The 23,079-nt window shown below is 37.4% G+C and overlaps 1 protein-coding gene across 3 annotated transcripts in view; it reads left to right on the forward strand.

Moving 5' to 3' along the window:
• FSTL5 (follistatin like 5) overlaps window positions 1-23,079 on the forward strand; it is a gene marked incomplete at both ends in the record, with an annotated part of 643,376 nt that overhangs the window by 469,635 nt on the left and 150,662 nt on the right. For all 3 annotated transcript variants that reach the window (XM_082838713.1, XM_082838714.1, XM_082838712.1), the window contains one exon: window positions 7,620-7,740. In XM_082838713.1, the coding sequence (XP_082694839.1) occupies window positions 7,620-7,740 (121 nt within the window). The remainder of the gene's footprint in view (window positions 1-7,619; window positions 7,741-23,079) is intronic.

The raw sequence follows: 23,079 nt of genomic DNA on the forward strand, positions 1-23,079 counted from the left end.
ATTTACTTGTTATTTATATATGCTCATACAATTAATTGATTTATTAATTTTTACAATAAAGCTATAGAAAACTGTGTGATCCAACTTCTCCTAGCCAGGTAAAGCATACTTTATGCTGGAGATTTGACATTGTTACCTCCCTTCTCTGATTTTTCTTAACCTCTTTGGTAGACATTCACTCCTCTAAATGATAAATAATTTTTTTCAGGCATGGTGATACCTTTACTCTGGTTATACCTGGTCTCAGAAACCTGGGAGACTTTCCATTTCCTGAAGATGATTATGTACTTTTCTCTGACAGACTTTAATACTTCTCTTTACCTTTGGTCTTCAGCAATATGAATATATTTCTAGATTGTTTTACAATTCTTATTTGTGGAAAATTCTAGACCATTCATTTTCAAATGTTTTCTCCCCATTCTCTCCCTTTTCCTTCCATTATTTCAATTAAATATATTTTGGACTAATATCGGCCTACATGCCTTGGATACTCTGTTCTTTAAAAATTGTTTTCAATAATTTCCTCTTTTGTTTCCATCCGAGTACTGTCTATTGACCTATGTTCAAGTTCACCGAGGCCTTCCTTGGATGTGTCAGGCCTACTGATGAGCCTGTCAGAGTCATGCTTCATCTCTGTTACTGTGGGGAGGGTACATTTATTTCCAGCATGCCCTTTGCCATTTGCTTATTGTTTCCATTTCTCTGCTGAAATGACCCATCTATTCATGAATGTCTTCAAGTCTTTCGACTGGAGCTTGTAACATATTAATCATAGTTATTTTAAATCCTCTGTTTGTTTTGTCTCTCAACAGCGGATTATTTTTCCTTTCTATTTTATATGTCTCATAACTTTTCATTGAAATGTACATGCTCTGTATAGGGTAGTAGAGACCAAGGTCGATAGTATTTATGTCTGGAAATAAGCATGCCTCTTTCTCTGCTTGGCCTTTAATGAGGAGCTGTGCTGTGCTTTAGTTTTATTGGTTGCTGTGATTACCTTCAATGCACCGCCAGCCTCGGTTTCTTCAGTGTCACCTTGTGGTTAGGGTAAGAACCAGACTGATGGGGTATCTGAGCATCTTCCAGGTGGTGCTTCGTCCACCCTCAGTTTTAGGTGTTCCCTGTGAGCCTGCACCTTTGTCTCTCCATTCTCTCGTCCCTCTGTTAGTCTGCTGTTGCTGGTTTCTTGATCCTCGCTAGCCTGGGTGGTGAGGAACAAAGCTTTCTACATTTTCCTCATTCAGCATCAGCCTTAGGCAGCTCATGTGTCTCTTGAGCCAGGTTTTCTGAGTTGAGTCTTTTGAGCCAGGTTTTCTCCATGATGCTGCCCTGCCTCCAGTGGTAAAGGATCTTTAATTTTCTGAAACTAGGAGGATTTCTTGCTTCTCTCCTTTTCCCAAGCTCTGTCAGTTTTCACCCACTGTAACTGACAGGATTTGCTGCCTTTTTTTTTCAGCAGCTTAAGACTTTGCTCCACTGGGGAGAAGGATCCAGGTAAGAATTGTTTTCTCCCTCAGCAGCGCCATTACCTGAGGGATGCTTTCTCAGCTCTCTCCTGCCCCCAGACTTTTCAGAAGCAAACAGTGGGGTCCATGGAGAAGGGGCTGCCGGTGTCTGTGCTCTCAGGGCTCTGTACTCTCTCAACTGTGGCTGCTCAACTTTTAGCAGTTCCTTAAGAAGTTAGTTGATATCTTTTGTACCTGTTTGAACGGCCTCCTTGTTTCCTTCCAGTGCTGTGTTAGACGTGAGTGATTGCCTGTGTCTTGTCTGTCTGGAGGCTCACTCCAGCTTTCCTTACATTTTACTTTCATTATTGCCTTTCAAAGTCAGCACACTAATAGGTTCAAGAACAGGGTGATTTTTCAGATTGCCCAGCTTCTTCTTGTTTGGATAACACTCTTTCCATCTATCTATCCTAAAATGGAGCCAGAACTCTGTAATACATGTCATTAATTAACCAATTTCATAAAAGTTACCAGGATTCTGGGTACCTTTGGTTACTATGTTATAAATATTTTTAAGAAAACCAAAATAAGGATTTATTCTCTTTTGAAATACACAAAAATATAGTTTAAAATCTAAATGTTTTATTTTTATTCCATTAAATTAAGAAGTGCAATTCCAGTCTATTTAAAGTAATGAGAAGGAGATTTTGAGATTTCTATTGATATATATACTTAGGGGAAGCTATGTACTTCGAGATACACAATTTAATGTCTAGCAGATTTTTTATTGAATTTCTTTTTATATTTCAATATTACCCATGCCTGAGGGTATCTATAAGATACGTACAATTTAAAGTAAAATAATATGTGAATAATTATAGACTCAATACTCATTTAAGACTGTAACATGACAAACACACTTGAAGCCCTTGTAGGCTCTTCCCCACTATATTTTCCTTCTACTCTAGATATAACTCCTACCATGAGTCATATGTTAACCAGTTCTTTTTATTCTTACCATAAATGTATTTGTCTCTAAAACATGCAGTTTATTTTTGCCTGTTTTGAACTTTATGTAAATTGAGCCATACTGCATTCTATATATATGTGACATTGAGCTTGGAGATCCATCCATGTAAACACCTCGGTCTGTAAGTGTGGACCTTCAGAAGCAGAGCCAGACAGCCTAGTTCTGAATATTGTATCATTAACTTATTAGCCTCCACAGAAAAGTTAACTCTTCTGACTTCTGTTTCTTTGTGTGTAAAACATATTGTCAAAATATAAATAATATGGTTAATTACTATATTTCAAAATTATATAGATCTTGATGTTTTAAAGTACCTACATTTTGAAGGTATTCTATTTAAGAAACAGGATACAAATTATAAATAACAATTAGCTATAAAATAGGATATTAATTAAAATAAGAAAAGAAGTCACAGAAAATTATAAATATATTTCTAAATTTTACAGAAATATATGACCATATAAACACATTCCAGGCCCTTGGAAAGGGCTTGTACAGATGAGGGGCTCTGAAACTTAAACTCTGTCAGCTTCCGGGCAAATCTGACTCTGCATATATGTAAAACATTTTGAAGAGTTGTTCCATAAAAGTGTTGATATTTTTACTTATTTTTATTACTATTATATTAATGGAAACTTTTGCCAGGGTCATTTTCTCAAGTGAAATAAAATATAATTAGTCTAACTATTTACATATACCATCAAATAATATTGTTGCACTTAGTTTTCATAATTTTGGTTTTCTACCAAAGAATGCAGTTGCTTGACTTTTTGTTTGCTTATCAATTTGGAAAAAAAATTTCAATTCATATTAGTTTACTTTTCTATTGTATTTCTTTAAATTGATACATGAAATTCTTTACTTTAGGAAAAAATGGTATGAAAAGTAATGACTATACCAAATCGGATTTAGATTATTTAATTTTATACTTCACTGTGCTTTTTATTGATGATAGATTAAATATCTAAGAAAATAGACTAGTGAGAATCTTCCATAATTTTTAGAAAATCACATAAATTATGAGATAATGGTATTTTTGTGAATTTCAATATGTAGATGCTTGCTAAAATTACTTTTATTACTATTTTATGAAAATATATTTTGTACACATATAAAGCTATGAAAATAGCTTTCACAGTATTACAAAGTAAAAGCATACTAGCATAATCAGAATTAGAAAGGAAATTAATGTCAGTGTATGTCAAAGCAATGTGTATTACATAGAAAACCTCATTTAAAGTATAGTAATACTGGGACCATGTAATTTAAAACTATGAATAAGAACATAATATGAAATAGGAAAATAAACTTAAATTTGAAATTTACCATTTTCTAATGGATGGGATTTATCTTTTGGATCATAACAAATGCCTGTGGGTAAATACAGGCCTAAAATTCAGCTGTTTTATTCTGGTGTAGTCATACCTGATGTTTACTGCCTTATACATTCTGACTGATCAGTGCCTGTCCTCTATAGGTTGTTAAACATTGTGATTATTACTCTTACACCACTGATTATAGTCAATTAGTAGTAGCCATACAATTTTCAAAATTTTAGAAGTGTGCTATAGATTTTCCTTTTTTCCACAGTTCTCTTTTGTACTGCTTTGAAAATAATATAGGTAGTCAACTCAACAAAATAAATGGTTTTAGGTTTTTTCTATTGAATTTCCAGACATTAGTGCCCTGAGGCAACTTTTTAATGGTGTAGAGATTCATAAAGATTTAATCACTGAAGAAATATTTATGGAGAATCTATTGGCAGCAAGGTTATAAAGGTGTAATGGGGGTTCCAAATAAGTGCAAGATTTTGTCCCCAAATTCAGGGAGCATCTGTTACATAAGGACATAACTCTCAACCATGGCTGAGCATCAAAATCACACAGTTTAATCTACTTAAGACTGGAAAAATGCTGAGAAAATGAAAGATTAAAAGATTAGAAATGCTGAATCAGGATGGAGGTAAGGCATAGGATTGATGTATCCATATTCAAAAAAAAAAAACTCAAAAGGTAAGTTTTGTGTTTGGCTAAAATAATGGAGAATCAGGAAAGATGAAGATGGGTTAAGAATTGCATAATAACAAGGGTTCAGTTCTGGAGTCTGACCATTTGTTTGGATGCCAATCTCCGATCCCTTACTTTGGTTGGTGTCTTACTCTGTTGGACTGCTATAACAAAAGACTAAGTCTTGGTGGTATGAACAACAAAAATGCATTTCTCACAGTTCTAGGGCTAAGTCCAAGATCAAGGTGCCAGCACATTAATATTCTGGGTGATGGCCACCCTCTCGATTAATAGCCAGAATCTTCTCCCATGTCCTCAAATCTCTGTAGGATAAGGGCACTAATCCTGTTCTTAAGGGCCCCACCCTCACAACCTAATCACCCCCCAAAGGCCCGCTATCACATTAGGCTTTAGTATTTCAACAGATGAACTTTGGGTGGGGCACACAAACATCCAGACCATAGCAGTTGGTGACCTCAGATGAGCCCAAGCTTAACATCAGCATATTCCAGTTTTCATATATATAAAATGGGGCTAATAGTAGTGCATTTTAAAAAGGTTGCTTAAAGGATAAAATCTGATAATTTATTTAAATTATTTATCACAGTACCTGACATATTTAAGTGCTCAATAAATATTTATTGAGTTTTATAATAAGTATAGTGATACAATCCATGCTTCATGCAAAGTGGTGAGACAATCTTGCTTATTCAGAAATGCTGTTTGAAAAGGTGATTATAAAGTTGTGTATTGAAATATATTGAGGCTGGAAGATTTTGCTTCTACTTGGAAGAAAGAGGAAAAAATAAGAAATGATATGTAGATTAGAAGGGATCACACAATATGTTAATTTAGAGCATATCTACATTAAAAGGATTTCATATTACAGAATAACACAGATAGCAAAATAAGATACTTTAATAAACATTCTCAAGATTATATTCTTGGAAAATTTTCACATCGTTCGGTGAAGGAATCTGGATTATAGTAGATTGGGAAGGGCCAAGCTTTCTACGTAGCTATACAGGAAGACACGTGGAAAAGTTTATTTCAAGTTTTATGAATAATTTAAAAAGTATTATTTGAAAATAGACTTTAAAAGACCTATGTGCAGTTTGGCATAAATGAATTTAAACATAATTACAAATATGAGATAATACTTTGGGTTTTTATGATTATTTCCAGTTATTCTTGTTCCATGAGGGGATTCATCTCTGTTCTGATTTGGTCTCCCTGGTCTGTTCTGCTTGTGAGGAGTCTTTCTGGTACATGCACGTCCTGTGTGATTGTCTGCCTTGTGCTCATTAGGTATCTTACTATTACATTTCAGGTTGTCAAGAATTATTTTTGGCTCATAGTTTTTCTCAAAATTTCTTTAACTCTAATCATCCTGAACTGATTTCTGCAGAGATTTGGCTTTTTCTCATATTATACCCAGCTGTGTGTCAACTCCCTGCCTTAATGTTAACCTGAGGGACAGCGTGGCCTTGCTGTTTGGTGTTTCTGTTCTCTAGCCTAAGTGCTCACCCAGGAGCCCTGTTTCTAATGGTAGCCCGTGGTGATGCAAGGGATGCTATCACAAATTGGTGTCACTCAGTGACGTCCTTGTTAGGGTTTAATCTCCAAATTCTCCCCTATCGTGCAGGGCATGAGGCTTTTCCTGTAAGTCCATGAGATGCCCCTGGGAGCTGCAGAAGTGTGGTATGATCAATCTCATATAATATGATATGGAGGAATTTTATTTCATTTGATAATCATTAAGACAATATTATTCATCAGCTAAATAATCTGATGGCCAGAACATACAGTATGTTTCTCCTCTCCTGACCCACCTCCTCTTCCCCCTCTCCCCCGAAGCTCCCTCCCCTTTCCTCCCCAGCCTCCTTCTGCTTCTCCTCCTCCTTATTCTCATTCTTCTTCTTCTCCCCCATTTCTTTTTCTCTCTCTTCTTCTCTCTGTCTCTCTCTTTCTTGACTGGGAGAACATTTTCATTATTTTGAGGTCCATATTCAATAGCTCCATAGTCATTTTTTTGATTGTAATTAATCTGTAGTGAGTATCAGTTAGAGGGAAGCTATTTTTAACAGAAATGCACATGATGTGAATATAGGTAAAGTCAGAAACATATGGAGTCAGAAACGTATGGACTCAACTCTAAGTCTTGCTCAAATAAAAAGAATTCATGAAAATGGAAATTTTCAGGGAGCTGCCATGTAGGTCAGATTGTGATGATTCTCTGAGGATGGGGTCTTGGAGGAGCTTCAAACCCGTTCTTCTGCTGGCAGAGTTACGAAGCTGGTGGTCCAAGGCTTCCATGCAGCTCTGAAGAGAGGGAAGCCACCAGCCTCGCTGTCCTTGCTGAAATTCAGCCAGTTTTTCCAGTAATGCTGTGTGCGCTGGTGTGAGCCTTTGTCTATTTCCAGAGTTCTGAATAAGTTGATTATGACAGTTTTTGCCAGTGTATTCATTCCCTTTATGAAAGAGAAGATTTTCTGGTCTTTACTTTTCCAGAGGTGCTTCTTGGATTTGATTTTGATAAACAGCACAAGATTTTTTAATCTTTTTTCTAAAATGGTTATGCATATTTTCCCCCATAAATTTGAAATGCCGTGGTTATTTTAGCTAATGTACTGATTATTTCTGGGAGGCTTAAAAAAATCCTGTTCTACTGATATCGCTATACATTTTATGTCTGAAACCACACTGTTTTAATATTTTTTTCCTAGGTATAGATATAATTAAAGGATGTAAAACTTAATAGACAATTAAAAATGTGAAGAATGTAGTTAAGAGCTATTTGTTTTAGCTATAAATAAGAAAAATATTTTATACCTTTATTCATTAAAATGTAAACTGAATTAGAATAAATATGTGAAAATTCAGTTATTTTATATAAACTCAGATATTTCAAATAAATACTGAGATTATACTTTTTAAACAAAACTTGTCTTGAGAAGATAGTAATTACAGCCTGTAAAATCTTGCAACTTTATAGAACTAACAGTGATCATTTTGATAATTTAAAGATAATATTTTAATTTACTTTGCTCCTGAGTACATTTTTTAAAAAAGTGAATTGTTGAAATACATTTTAAGTAAAAACAGCTAATTTTATTTAATTTTACTTTTTTTCTATAGGACTTTGGAGATGATGGATCCTTATATATTACCAAGGTCACCACAACTCACATGGGCAATTACACCTGCTATGCAGAGGGCTATGAACACATCTATCAGACTCACATCTTTCAAGTGAATGGTAAGAAATGTGGGGGTGTTTTAATTGCTTTTTGCTTCAGTAGGTATTCAAAGACTGTCACAGTTGACTAGGAAGGCTTCATTTTGAGTTTCAGGACTTACTGTTAATGTAAAACCCTTCCAATTAAAAAAAAGTGAGTAAGTAAATATAATAAATTTGTACCACTTTTCTCATCATGAGACATTACAGAGTAACTCATTCTGACTGGAAAATTAAAGCACAGGAAATTTAAACTATTTTTTCAACTTTAGAATATCAACAATTAGGCAACTGTATAAATTTTAGAAACTGAAAAAATCAAGCATTTAAAAATTTTAGTTAGATCAGATGTTTAGTTGATCTTATTAGTGATATAGAAAACTTATTATGTACAAAGTTTTATAATCTCAATAATTAATTTAATGGCTTTAAATTAATTTAAAGCATTGGCCAAGTAGGCTGATATCAATCTTACAATCAGTGCTTTGTTTTATTTCTGACTTAATTCACATTTAGTTGAATTGATAATAGGATTGTATGTATGATTCATTAATACACACTAATTAATTTCCATACACATATATACATTAATTTACTCTATGGTTTACAAAAAGGAGGCAGAACTTTCTTGGCTTTCTGTAGGAACAGCAAGGTGGCTAGTGTGACTGGAATGAATTAAGAGGAGAGAGGAAAAAAAGTTTGAAAAGTTTGGGGAGCTTATGGTTTTGTTACTGAATTAAGTCATATAGACTCTGCTACCCCTACCCGGCAGGGCAGGGTTCTTTTTTTTTTTTAATTTTTATTGGAGTATAGTTGATTTACGATGTTGTTAGTTTCAGATGTACGGCAAAGTGAATCAGTTACACATATACATATATCCACTCTTTTTTTTTTGGATTCTTTAGGGGAAGGTTCTTTTTCTGTTTTGTTCAAGCAGCCAGTAATGAAGCTTCAGCTGAAATTGACAAAGCACAAGCTTTATTCAGTGACCAAAGAGTGGAGAAGCAGGAACTAAGTTCCCAGATCAACTTCTTGCCTACCTGGCAAAAGGAATTTAATTTTAAAGAGTGAAGGCAAACGGAGGAGGAATGAGACTAATGATGGGGAGTTATGTGCATTAGTTTACTGGGGAAGGGGCAGTGCTTTTTCGAGGGAGAGGGGTGCCACCCCCTTTTTATCTTCTTTTGGTCCTTAGTGTCCAGTCATGGCCACCAGGTAGGCGTGTCACTGAATATGCTAATGTAGGAAAATCAGCATACAATGGGATTGAGGGTCTGTTGGAGGTCAGATTTATTCCCATCTTGGTCCCAGCTAGTTCCATTTGTTTTTTTGTTGGCAACTTCCTTTCTTATCTCTGGACCCTTTAACTTAAAGATTTATGTTAACTTCTGCTAAAAGTGGGGTTGGAGGGTTTTGAGCAAAGACTTAGAGCAGCTCTGGCGAAGTTTGAGTATAGTTGACACTCTACAGAAGCAGATTTAGGTTTTGGTTTCTGGTGCAAATCCATTTGTCAGCTAGACATGGGTCAAGGCTTGGAAATGGGCTTTCACAGAAACCAGTGAATATAACAGACAAAGTGTGAAGGAGGTGAGGCTTGTTCCCAGTGGTCTCAGATGTTTGGAGTTGGATGTTCAGAGATAGCAACTGTCCCAGAGGACTCAGTCATGGGAGGACAGGACAGGAGTGTGTGTGAGATGTTCCCTATCTGGGTGCTGCATCCATGGCGAACTGGTGGTTGTAGGCATCCTGGCCCTTGTCTCCCTCTTTGCGGTGATTTTTACTGGCTAATGGCCTAATTGACAAAACTGATGCTTTGAGGTGGTGTTTTTGCCAGGAATCCTGGTCGCTCTCCGTTCCCTTTTCTCACAATGGCATGTGGCTAACCAAAAGTTCTGTCTTTTACCTCTCATCCTCACTTCTAGCCCTAGTTTGTCCAGTCTAAGTACCTGGCACACTGGAGTTCTAGCTAGTTTGTAGAGCAGTGCAGGGTCCATGTTCTACCTGCATCAGAACCACGGGAAAAAATATCAAAGATTTAGGACCTGAGCTTCAACAGCACTCTCTGGAAATTTGATTTGAAATCTGCATTTTGATAAGCTTCTCAGGGAATTGTGATGCATGGTAGAGCATGGGAACCATTCTAAATTGATGCTCTTCTGAGGGTCTGCTCCGCAGTCACGTCTGATGTAGGTTTCTTACACAACTCACTCATTTGCCATGATCCAGCTGGAAAGCCCAGGAAGAAGGCTTTGAGCCAAACTGCAGGCAGTTATGTTGTAAGATGTGCCTTGAGTGGTTCTGGGGAAATGCGGTGTCCCTATTTCATCCTTCCTGTGCATTAACTATTTACTCTGATATCAGGTTTTTCTGAAGATGGAATATGAGAATAAAGGAATAATGAGGTCTCAGAAACAGTGCCGCCTGTCCTCCACCTTCAGGCTTAGCATTATGAATTACTTAAGAGGAATTCAATATTAACAGTGATTGCCTAGACTAAGCACTGGTGCTTTCCTTTTCCCAGGAACAAAGATCCCTAAACCTGGGAGTAAAACCAATCTCTTCCTATTACCTCCTACTACATTTAATCTGCTTTGAAATCCTTGGTATAAATGTTTCTGTGAAGGGATGGGGTTTGGAAAGAGAAGCAAGGATATTATGTTTGTTGAAAGTGAACAGAGAGAGAACTGTGCAGTACGTGGAGAGTCACTTGGGGTCAAGAGAGGGAATTTCATTTTGCAGATGTGATTATCTTTTATGTTGATGTGAATAGTCCAGTAAAAATGAAAAGCAGCTCATATAAGAGAAAAAGGGGAAAATTGCAGTCATCAAGTCTTTAAAAAGTTGATATAATCTAGTACACAGATGGAAGGGCTGTTCTTTGGAAGATTGATAGTTAATCTGTTGAAACAGGGAGGAGGACAGACAGTTTGGGAGCAGATGCTCAGGGTGGGAGCATGAGGAAATCCTCTTTGCATTGCTTGGATTATTTCAGTGTCATGAGGAATAGTCCCCTACATACAAAAGAGTTCCATTCCAAGAGCACATCTGTAAGTCCAGTTTGTTTGTAAGTCCAATAAAGTTAGCCTGGGTACCCAACGAACACAATTGGTTATATAGTACCGTACTGTAATAGGTTTATAGGTTTATAATACTTTTCACACAAATAATACATAAAAAACAACACAAAAAATAGAAAACATGTTTTCATCTTACAGTACAGCACCTTGGAAAGTACAGTAGTGCAGTACAACAGCTGGCATCCAGGGGCTGGCATCGAGTGAACAGGCGAGAAGAGTTACTGACTGGAGGAGGGAGAGGAGGTGGGAGATGGTAGAGCTGAAGGAGCCTCAGCAATAGGAGACGGAGGGCCAGCTGCCATTTCACTCATGCCTGACGCTGACGGCACAGGTTCCAGTTCCTTGCTGGATTCAGTTCTATCTACCCTCTTGAAAAAACGATCCAGTGATGTCTGGGTAGTAGCTTTTTTTTCTCGTCATAGATGACATGGTGGCACTGGGTTGCATTCTGAATGGCTGCTGCGACCTTCATGTACCGTTCTACGTTCAGGTCCTGTGCCTCAGAAACTAACAGTGCCTCCTCAAATAAAGAAAATCCTCTTGCCATTTCCTGCGTCGTGAATCTCTTCAGTTCTTCGGTTGCTTCTCTTCCTCTTGTCTCTCTTCATCCTTTCCCTGGGCCTCCTATTCCTGGTGCTTCTTAGCAGTACCAGCCACTTCACCGCTGCTTTTACACTTGCTTCCAGACATCCTGATCTTGAAATAAAGATACTGTGCTACTGTACTGTATACAGTCCTGTACAGTAAAGTACACAAAAGCACAACTACTTGTAGAGGATGCCCTTATGTGACAGTGTACGCCAGACACCTGAAGTAACTTATGTGATTGGACATGTGAACGCACATTCACATCTTTGAAAGTTCGTAACTTGAAGGTTCGTATGTAGGGAACTTACTGTACCAACTATTGAAAGTGGGCAGTTTGTGAGAGCTTTAGTGATTTGAGGAGAAAAGTTGTAGGGAGGTAGGGTTATAAAAATAGCAGTATGTAGTTGGAATGTTGGGCACATCTTTGGGTGTTCTTGAGATGATATGTATTAGTATGTTTTCTTTCTGTTGTGGTTGGCTGCGAATTTGTAATCATAGAAAGAGGAGATTTGGGTTTACCAACATCTTGTTTTGTCACATGAGTACGTAGGAGAGAGACATTATAAATTTAAGTACATTTACAAGAGAATGATTATAATGATGGAACACAGAATAAATGGTAAGGTAAGGAAAGTTGTAGGTAAGGAAAGATGTGAGACCATGAGAAATGAGGAACGAAGTGAAAAACTGACTGGGGTATCCAAGTTGGTCAAATACTACTAGAATGAGGTACTAGAGAGAAAGAAATAAATGCAAAACCTTCCCTCAAAACATTTTCTGAAGGCATCTGGCAATATCTGTTTATAAGAAACACTTTTATTTAGGTCAAGCATATATAAAGGAGTATATGGACCATATAAGATCTGACAGATGTTTAGACAGCCCAGCTGTTCTTCTAAATCTGACTTGCCAGTGTGCTTGCCTTAGCTGAGAGGGAGAAATGAAGTATAGACTAACACTAATTCATCAAATTCAACCACAACCGATAAAAAGCAACCAGCCTTGTTCTACTGCATTTTTATCAACTAGGGAAGACAATAAGTATATTTCAAGGATCGTTTTTAATATTTAAACCTATTTGAAGGGGCCAAAAACCTGGGTAGAAAATGTATTATGCATGGATCGGTAAGAGATTATCTTCAGCTGCTGTAACAGACACCCCAAATAACAGGGGCATAAAGAAGATACCGGTGTGGTGTTCTTACGTGTAAAAGAAGCCCAGATGGTGTGGCTCAGGATGGCAGCCCCGCAATGTCATCACTATCCTATGCTCCACTATTTGTGGTTAGAACATTGTTTCCTTTCTCAATGTTTTCCAAATGGAGGTGAAAATTCCAGCCGGCATTTTCACAGTTCAGCAGGGAAAAAGTAATCAAGAGGGAGGAAAAATACTTCCTGACACCTGAGAGCCCGCTTTTAAAAGAACTTTAATGGAAGTACCGACAGTAACTGCCATTGACCCCCTAAATGCAGAGACTGCTAAAGATGCTTCTTTGACCTTGGGGTTTGCCATTCACAAGGATGAAATGCTCAGCTATATAGGAGGAAGGGAGGAAGGTGAGAATAAATACTGGGTAGGTAACTAGTTGTGTTTATCACTTCATAGTAAAATGTTTAGAAAGGGTAGAATTAGCTATAAAACAGCAGCCCTGCAAGTCATTTGCTAAATAAGTGATTTGTCACTTTTCTTGGTGTTTCCCTTTCCTTTGGTTTTATATTGTTTATATTTGCCATAATAATGTTAAACGTATGCTTTGTGTATAAATAAGTCTAGTAAACTTGAGGTCACTCAGAACAGTTATAGGCCAATAACAAAAGAATAGTTGAGAAGGAGCTGTGACCCTGAAAAATACAAGGAACACGCGAGAAAATGCAAATTAGGTAGACAAATAGCACATTTATGGACCCAATAAATCTCTAAAACTAGTTTAACTCATTTTTCAATCTCTATCCACTTTTCTGAAAAGGTTAAAAAGACCTTTAGAAAATCAGGTTTCCATAGGGAATTTAAGATATTTATCTTAACAATTTGTCAATTAGCTATAAAAATAAAATATATTATTGATTACCATAAAAAGCTCTGCAAATACCACAAGTCATTGGAATTTGTTAAAGAGTGTTTTTGAAGTGCAAAGTCTATTTAAATATCCCTGGGTGCGAGCCAAATAAAAGTCTATCAATAGCCCTTTTTCTTTTCAAACAATGCAAAATTAGGTTATTGAAATATGAGAGTGCTTCTGTGTCCTTGTCAGAAGAAACACTATGTATAAATCAAAGGAGCTTGACTCTACCAGTGGAATTCATTTCATGCTTTTCTTTTTACATAAAGCAAATCGGCTTTAGATCTTCAGCTTAGGATACAGAATGTATGAAATTTTAAAAGTCATTCAGTGTTTACCCTCTGGGCAGAAAGCTTGTCCATATTAAAAAAAAAAAAACCCATATGCATGCTGTTATTTCTCCCTCCTTTATTGTTTAAGACCTCACACGTAATATCAAGTGGATTTGTTTTTCTACTCATGTCAGAAACTTCTGCACAAAATTTCTGGTTCTATAGGATGTCTATGTAGAACACCTCTATTTTTCTCCTTCAGAATTTGGAAACATCATTTGGAGCTAGCCATATAGACATCAAAGCATCATCTTCTTACGGATAAAGCTTTTTAGAAAAAGTGGCTTAAGTCTGGACCAACAGTGGTCTGCTTCTTCATGCATCATAGAATTGAACTTCCAGTTTCAGGCAGCCTTCCCCGCTAAGCTTTCAGCAAGGACAAAGCACAAATGGGAATATAACCTTCCTGCAGGCAGTAAGGTCTGGAAAGCAGGAAGCAAAAGGCCGAGTGCCTCCTCTCTCTTCTTCCCACTGTGAGTTACTAAAGGATGAGAGAGAGAGAAGTTTTGAGGGTCACTCTGGCTCAGTGATTCTCTAACTGTGGTTTTTGAGCAAGTAGCATGAGCAACTTATTTTATTTTTAATTTTTATTTTATTTTTTTAAAACATTTTATTGAAATATAGGTGATTTACATGTTGTGTTAGTTTCAGGTGTACAGCAAAGTGATTTAGTGATACATATATACATATATATATTCTTTTTTGATTCTTTTCCCAGTATAGGTTATTATAAGGTATCGAGTATAGTTCCCTGTGCTCTACAGTAGGTGCTTGTTGTTTATCTGTTTTATATACAGTAGTGTGTATCTGTTAATCCTAAACTCCTAATATATCCCTCCCATCCCCTTTCCCCTTTGGCAACCATAAGTTTTTCTATGTCTGTAGGTCTATTTCTGTTTTATAAATAAGTTCATTTGTCTCTTTTAAACTGCAAATTCTCAGGGTTCACGCATACCTACTGAATCAGAGGGTCCGGTCATGAGGTAGGATGATCTGTGTTTTATAAACCCACCTGATGACTGATGATAAAGTTGGAGAACTACTGGTCCAGCAGTTTGATTCCCCAGAAACATGTGAAGCAGGAGTATATGTCTTTCCTCAGATTCTCCAGCTCTATTCTCTTAATTTTGACTTTAAAATAAGCATATCGAGATCTCAGGGAGTGGCTGTTTCTTCAGGGGTTGAGATCCGACATGTATCAAATCAGTTTTGCCCTCAGTCTTGATGATTTGCTCCAGGCCCCACTCGGGCCTCCTCAGCTGTGGCGGACATCCCCTGACGGCTGGTCATGCAGGAGTTTGTCTCTCTTCCGCTCTCCTGAGGACTTTATTTGACACAAGAAGCTTTATCAGCCTCCCTTCAGGTAGCCCAGTTGTGCCAGGGATTGAATGCCCCCAGGGACAGTCCATAACCAATGAGGAACACGAGTCAATGGGTAAGAAGCCCAGCACCCGCTCCTCAGTGGGAAGATTCTCAGGTGCATTGTACCTGATTCCTCAGAGTGTCCTCACCGGAATTAACACTTTTTTTGTGCTATTTTTCTTTCCTCTGTCATACTTTTCCTACTCTTTAACTTGTGCTTCCTGGGATCGTTTCCCAAATCAACCATCTGAACCTAACTTCTTTTCTCAGAGCTGAATTTGGGGACACTCATAGTTAAGGGGTGTCCTTAACTTAATGACTGTTGCTTCCCTTTTGTATCTCCCCCCCGAGAGCTACTGGTGGGCACTCTATGTTTGCTTCCAGAAGGTTTTTAAATATGATAGAACAGTACATTACCTCATTAACTCCAAGGCCTAAAGATTCTTTCTATTATTTCCCATGCTAAATTATGTGCAGTTACACTGTTTAACAGAGCTCTTGAGAGCTTCTGCAATTAGATTAAATCGTGATATCAAGATACTCCAGTTACGCAATAGTGAGAGCATAGACATGCTCACATTTTAACAGATAATCTAATTATTAAATTCCCGGAGAGAAATAATACTTCAAAGATTAAAGTTACAATGAAATGAGTCCAAAGTAATTAATATCCAAAAGTAAATTCTTCTGCCCTTGTGACATAAAGTCTAAAGAAAGTCTGAAAGTTTTAAGGACAAGTAAAATCTAAACAGTCATGCCCCTCCTTAATTTCTTATTTTGCTTCCTCTCGGTGAAGCAGTTTCTTGAAGTTCATAGTTTTGGGAGAACTTCAACATCTCTCTCCTGGGCTGATTCTCACTGGATTTAAGTGTACCCTCATGCTGTGTGTTTTCAAATGGTTGCATCTGTTCTCTATTCATTATTTCCCTGTATTCTGCCTTCTGTTGGATTACATAACTTTTAGAATTCTGTTTTTTCTCCACTATTAACTTATTAGCTATGGCTTTTTGTTGATATTTGAAGGTGTAAGTGAAAGCTTTGTTTGCAATATACAACTTTAACGCACTGCCGTGTATCTTCAGATATTTTACCACTTCAAGTACAGAATAAGAACTTTAACACAGTGTACATTGATCTCTCTTTCTTCCATTCATTGTGGTAATATTGTCCAATATTTTACTCCTATATGTGTTATAAACCTCATAATACATTGTGTTATTTTTTTTCTCTAAATAGTTAAATATCTTTCAAAGAATTAAAAAAGAAAACACAAGACTTTTACATTCGTCCTTTCTAATTCTCCTCATTCTTTCATGGAAATGCAAATTTCTGAATTTTCCTTTAGCCTAATAAACATTATGTAACAATGTGAAATTCAGATATGCTCCTGATACATTTTCTCAGCCCTTGTTATTTAAAGGTATTTTAATTTTTTCTTCATTAAAGAATTACTTCTCCTGGATATTGAATTTGGAGCAGATAGTTCTCCTTTTTGTTTTCTTTCAACACTTCTCACATGTTATTCTATTACCTTTAGGCTTTCATGATTTCTAATGAAAACTCTTATTTCTAGTTTTTCCTTCTATTTCTCCTCTGTTTTTGCAATTTTCTCCTTTTCAGTGGGTTCAGCAATTTGATTATGATATGACTTGGTTTTTTTTCCTCTACTTAGATTTATCCTGCAGGGATTGCTCAACTTGAATTTTTGGTTTACATTTTTCAACAAATTTGGAAAAATAAATTGTCAATTCCTTTCAAACAGCTCTCTCCCTCCATTAGGAATCCCATTACCAATATGTGTTATTGCTTACTATTTTCACATAGACCACTAAACTCTGTTCATTTTTTCTCTTCAATCTTTGTTCTTACTGTACTTCAGTACAGATAGTTTCTGTTGCTTTGACTTCAAGTTCACAAATCATTTTTGTACGTGTCTAGTCTGCTATTAGTCCCAACCAGAGTATTTTTGAAATTTATTTCAGATATTGTATTTTCAACTCTAGGACTACCATTTATTTTTTATGATCTGCATTTATCCCCCATTTTTTCATGTTTTCCTTTAAATCTTTCAATCTTTTCATGCCAGATATTTAAAAAAAATTTTTTTTTGCTAATTTCATCATCTCTGAAATTGTCTCTATTGACTAATTTTTATTTGCATATGAGTCTAATTTTCTCTCTTCATGTCTGTTAAAGTATTTTTAAATTGGATGGTGAAAATTGTTGAGAGAGATTTGCGGGATACTTTTGAGAAGTATTGATTTTTGTTTTGACATTAATTTACCTGTATATCAGTTTCATACTTTAGAGTTTTTTAAACTCTATTTGATTATTTCTAGAGTAACCTTTATACTAAAAGTTTTTCATTAACCTTCTAAGATTCATTATTTCTGGAGTCTCTATGAGCTCTCCAGTCTGGTTTTTCAGTTAAGTCTCTCCAGTCTGAAGTCTGATTAACCCAACTCATATGTCACCTACCACTATGTAAGCTCTTGGAACTTTTAGAATTATAGCTCCCTGGTTTTATTTCTTGCTATAGTAATTGAATTTTGCCTGACTTTGTGAAGTTTTATGCTATGCATTGAACCAAAGACCCCGAAGACCCCTATTAAGATTCCTGGAGCTCTTTCTCAACGTATTTCTCTCCCTTTTGGTACTCTGTCCTGCAAATTCCAGCTGCCAAGCTTTCCTGAATTCCAATATCTTTATCTTTAGTTCATTGAGAACTTTCGATTCCCCTTCTCTGCATCAATATCAACCAAATGCCTTTTGGCTGCTAGCTGAGGCAGTTCTACAGCTCATCCCACTTTTTTTCTTTTTGCCTTATTTCAGGAGCCATAGTCCTCTGCTACTGGTTTCCAATATTAGATAACTGTTGTTTCCTGTGTATTCTATTTATCTGTGGCAGACGGTTTATCTCATTAATTTCCATCATGATCTTATACCTCATAGGAACCATTCTTAAAAACCTGATTGGTTACATTAGTTAAAGGCATGTTTTCTTATGACCCTCATTTGTAAAAGTTCTGAAAGTTAGTGGATATGGTTAATGTAGACAACATCAAGAAAATATCAAGTAAACTTAGAAATTACAAGTAATACTTCTTTGTTCTCAGAGTTCAGTACTTTAATTCTGTCCAAAACCACAGCAGGCACTCAGTAGTATATGAAGGAAGGGGAATGACAGGGAAAAAGAAAAAAAAGAGTTGGTTTTGCTGTGGAAAGATACGACTCTTTCTGTATCAACTGTCCAAGGTTAAATAACTTATATTTAATTGATCAAACCCACACACAAATAGGTTAGTTTTGTCACTATATGTGGAGAGAACTTGATTTTTATCTTCCAAATAATTCTCTTTAGTTTTCTTTAGTAATAAAAGATCAGTTTTAGCAGGCCCACCAAAACCTACCGTTCCCAGATCTCTTTGAAGCTAGATGTTGTCCTGTGACACATTTTGGGCAAATGGAATGTGAGGGTAACTGATGCATTTACTGTCTGAATTATGACCAAAATAGGAAAGCTATGTGCCTGCCCTTCCTCTTTTAACTGTTTCTGCTTTTTTGGAATATGGGTCTGGTGGTGGTAGCTTGGGGAGCTATTTTTAATTTGGAGAAAGTCATGCTTTGATGTTTGCAGAAGAACTAAAATAGAAGGTGCCTGGGTGTGGTAGGCTGAAGATGTCTTAACAAAAGCCATTCACATCCTAATCCTTGGAACACGTGAATGCTACTTTAAATGGCAAAGGGGACTTGCATACGTGATTAAGTTAAGGTTCTCAAGATAAGGATATTATTCTGGTAGGCTCTAAGTATAATTATAATGGTCCTCATACAAGAGAGGCAAGGAAGCCAAAGAAGAAATTAGGAGATGTGATGGCAGAGGCAAGAAGTTGGAGAGATCTGATGAGTGAGTAACAGACCAAGGAATGTAAGTGGCCCAAGAAACCAGAAATTGCAAGGATGTGGAGTTTCCCCTAGAGCTTCCAAAATGAACCAACCCTACTGGCACCTTAGTAAAGCTTATTTTGGTTTTCTGACATTTAGAAATGTAAGAAAACAAATTTGTGTTGCTTAACGCCACAAAATTTATGGTAACATGTTACAGCAGCAAAAGGAAATGAATACGTCATGTATGCAATGAGAGCAAGTTACCCAACCATCGTCTGGCCACCTACAAGGCCTTACGTCTTGTTTAAGCCAAAGTATTTGGTTCTGTGTTAAAACAGCTTAATCCATGTCCACACTATGAAGCCACCATACCCCTTTATGACCACATTTCAGGATTTATATCTTATTTAAGCCACTGACAGTACTGTTGCTCTGTTTATTCCGGTAGTTTAACCGACATCCTACCTTCGTTTATCACGTTGATTCTCATTTCTACTGCAGTCCAGCTGTGGGTTTATGGGGGGCTCTGTTTCATGCAGCCATCCAGTGATCCAGGATCAGTCTCGCTGCAGTCCATAATATCATATGAGACAGTGCTACGGAATGGGAATGTCCTTGCTTCAGTCTGCGAACTATTTGTTACCTGGTGATGAGATAAAGTATAGAAATTATGAGTAATCTTTAAAATTTTTCCAGTAAATTCATACTGCTACATCATCTATGAAAGGGGTCTTATTTTCTGGTAACTATAGAAATGGAAGAGGGAAAATATCTTCAGCACCACAGATAGTTTTAGAATCACTTCCCCAAGGCCTTGGAGCCCTCCACTGGATCGTCTGCGTTTAACAGACAGTGAGAGAGACGACATGTGAAGGATCATAGGGCAGCCTTGTGGTGGCAGACAGTACTTTTGCTGCTTATCAGGACTCTCAATTAGTACATTCTATTGTAGAGGAGTCTGAGAGATTTAAACTGGGACTGGGCTCGGAAAGAAGAGGGAGTACATTTAGTGTATATCTAGCCTGATTTTGCCACAAGAGCCCAATAGTCATAAGCTTTCCGGGAGAAAGCGCAGACCGTACAGTGTCCCCTTTCTCAGAAAAACAATGTCAAGACAATCACATCGCCCTTGGGAACAGGCGTTTTTGGACCCAGTGCCCTGATGGAATTACTTGCATTTGTGAAACCAGCATAGGGATTACACCAAAGCCCCACACTGTTTTAGCTGGCGTATATCCTCTAGCTGATTCTGAAACGAAAAATGAGATGAATGTTTTTGGAGACTGTGCCTTTGGGGGCTACTGCCGACCTAAACCTCCCGTGAGCTCCACAGTGTTTCATGTCCTCAGTCTGAAAGTCTTGAGACCTTGTGCTGTATTTATTTCTGCTACGTCTCTCCCTGTTTCTCGTGCTCTCGTGTTCGTAATTGTTCCATGATTTCTTTCAGGAGGGATCAGCCCCTTCTTCTGGCTCTTTGCTTTCTCCTTTGCTAGGGCCGTGTGCTAGAATCAAGGGTCTTCCTTCGTGTTTATTGCTCTCTGCTTTATGGCCCACACACTTTTGTTCTCATGTATTTCTTTATATATAGTCCTGGGGGATCTGTCGCCATGAGAGATGTGAAAATATTGCATCTGGGTCTGCCAAAAGCATTCACAGTTCAAACAAATATTTTCCACCTTCTCCTTACTGATTTGAATAATCCCACCCAGGGGCTATTCTTCCATTAGAATGGTATCTGACTTATGCCCAGACGTGATCCATCATTATCTTCCCTAGAGTCCTTTTAGTACGTTTCATCTTGGCTGTGTTCCCTCAGAGTCCTAATTCCAAAGATTGTCTGGTCATGTGCCCTTAGGTACAGAGCACAGCTCCATGAGCACCTGCAGTAGCTGTCACTTTGAAATGCATCTGGGGGTGCCAGGAGAATTTTTTACTATTCCTCTGTCTTTCTAACATATTTTTCCACGATTTGTGTAAACACTTGATAGAGATTTATGAGCTATTATTCTTATGTTTCAGTAATCCTACCTAACAGTATTATTCCTATTTTTGTGTATCCCTAACTTCACATTTACGAGTTAAGTCACATCCCGTCTCTGCTTAAAATGCTAAATTGGCTCCCAGTGTCACTCAGATTAAAAACCAGTCTCTTGAATGCACATCAAAACCGTAAGTGTTCTGACTTTGCAGTGTCTTCCTATCACGTTCCTCTCCCTCTTGCAAACTCCACGCAGCCGCTCTTAATGCTCATTGCCTTTCTGTCCTGAAATAAAACCGGTTCGCAGTTGGCTACTCCCCCTGCCTGAAGATACTTTGCCAAATCCCCACGAGGCTTAGTTTCAACCACTTTCAACTCTTTGGTTAAATGTCCCTTTCTCAAGGAAGACTTATTCAAAGTACACAGTTTAAGATTATGACAAGTCCTCGCCTTCCCACACTTTTGGTCCCTCTCAATTTTATTTATTGACAGCACTATTACTTTCTAAAAAGTTGTGTACATCCTAGCATACTATTAATACTGATTTTTTTCCTCATATCTCAACATATTTGAAATAGGGATACATTCTACAATATATGGTTATAAAAACAATGTGCCTATTAACGGGCAACATTTTCTTCTTTGTTAATGGTATATAAATAATAGCATGTTAAATTTAAGTAAATAAGGTAAATATTTATCTAATATGCTTATAGTTCATTTTTGTTCTTCCCTCACTGGAGATTTCCTCTCTCCCTCTCTCCCCCCTCCGCCCTCCGCCTCCCCCTCCCCCCTCCCTCTCCCCCTCTCCCCCTCTCCCCCTCTCCCCCCCCCTCTCCCTCTCTCTCTCTCTCCCTCTCCTTCTCCCTCTCTCTCTCCCTCCCACCCCCACTCCCTCTCCCTCTCCTTTTACACACCTGACACTGGGCCTTGAACCTAGTTAGGACTCACTAAATATTTGCTGAATGAATGCACATTAATAGGTGAATAACTGTTTCTCATTAGTTCCTGGTTCTGGATTCCTTTGAAGAGTTACTTTAGCTTTTGCTCTCTGAGATTTTTCCACTCTCCTCTGCTGACAGATTGCTGGAGACCACCAGTGGTTTTATTAAATAGACAACTAAATCATTTCTTCATTTTCTAATGATAATTTACTTTAAGAGAAGTTAGTCCTCAGAGCTGCCTCTCCACAGTGTGTGTGTATGTGTGTCTGTGTGTATGTGTGTGTGTGTGTTTCTGTGTATATGTATGTATGTATGTGTGTGTGTGTATGGACTTTAAGACTTCATTTTCCTTTTCATATCTGGTGGCTTCTCTGTCCTCTAAGATGTTCTCCTAAGTAAATCTTTCTCTCCAACTTAATCACTTTCTTCCTTTATTTTGTTTTCAGTTTCTACTACTAGTGCCCTGATGAAACATTAAAGTATGTATTTTAAACCACATCAGGTCCTCCTTGACACCCTGGGCAAACCTTCTTAGACACAGTGGAGATATGAAGCTTTAGCTGCTGTGTTGTGCTTTAGTTTTTAATGCTTTCATTGAGTTGTTTCCCTATCCAGCCCTTGATATTTATTTTTCTAAAATAGGTACTTTTTACTTTGTATTTGTTTGTGAATATATACTTTTTCTTAGGGTGAAGACACATTGTAGATCTCTGCAATCTAAAGTCATGACCAGAGTTTATACAAATAAGGAAACCAGAGTACTTGTTACTACATAGTAGTGGGCTGGTCCTTGGGAGCCTTTGAACAAGCCCTTCCTCACAGAATTTAGCCCTACAAGAGCTCTCCTTTGTAAATAAAGGTAGTTAATGGAATTTGGGCAGTTTAGTACTGCCTACCTAGGGCTGCTACTAATAATTTAAAGCAATAACCTACACTTAATGCTTTTTAACACTAATGGAAATTAGCTGCCTATGCATTAGGAAAAAACCCACAAAAATGCTGCCTACAGAGCTGGTTGAGAAGCATAGCAAAAGTCACTTGCGGATCCCTAAAAAAGGACCTACCCCTGCTTCCACTGTGATTGAAATTTCAGACCAAAGTGCACCTGTGCAGTTCAAAGTTGAACCATGA

This window comes from Leucopleurus acutus, assembly GCF_964270905.1.
Source record: "Leucopleurus acutus genome assembly, chromosome: 4".
In the NCBI taxonomy this organism is placed as follows: domain Eukaryota; kingdom Metazoa; phylum Chordata; class Mammalia; order Artiodactyla; family Delphinidae; genus Leucopleurus; species Leucopleurus acutus.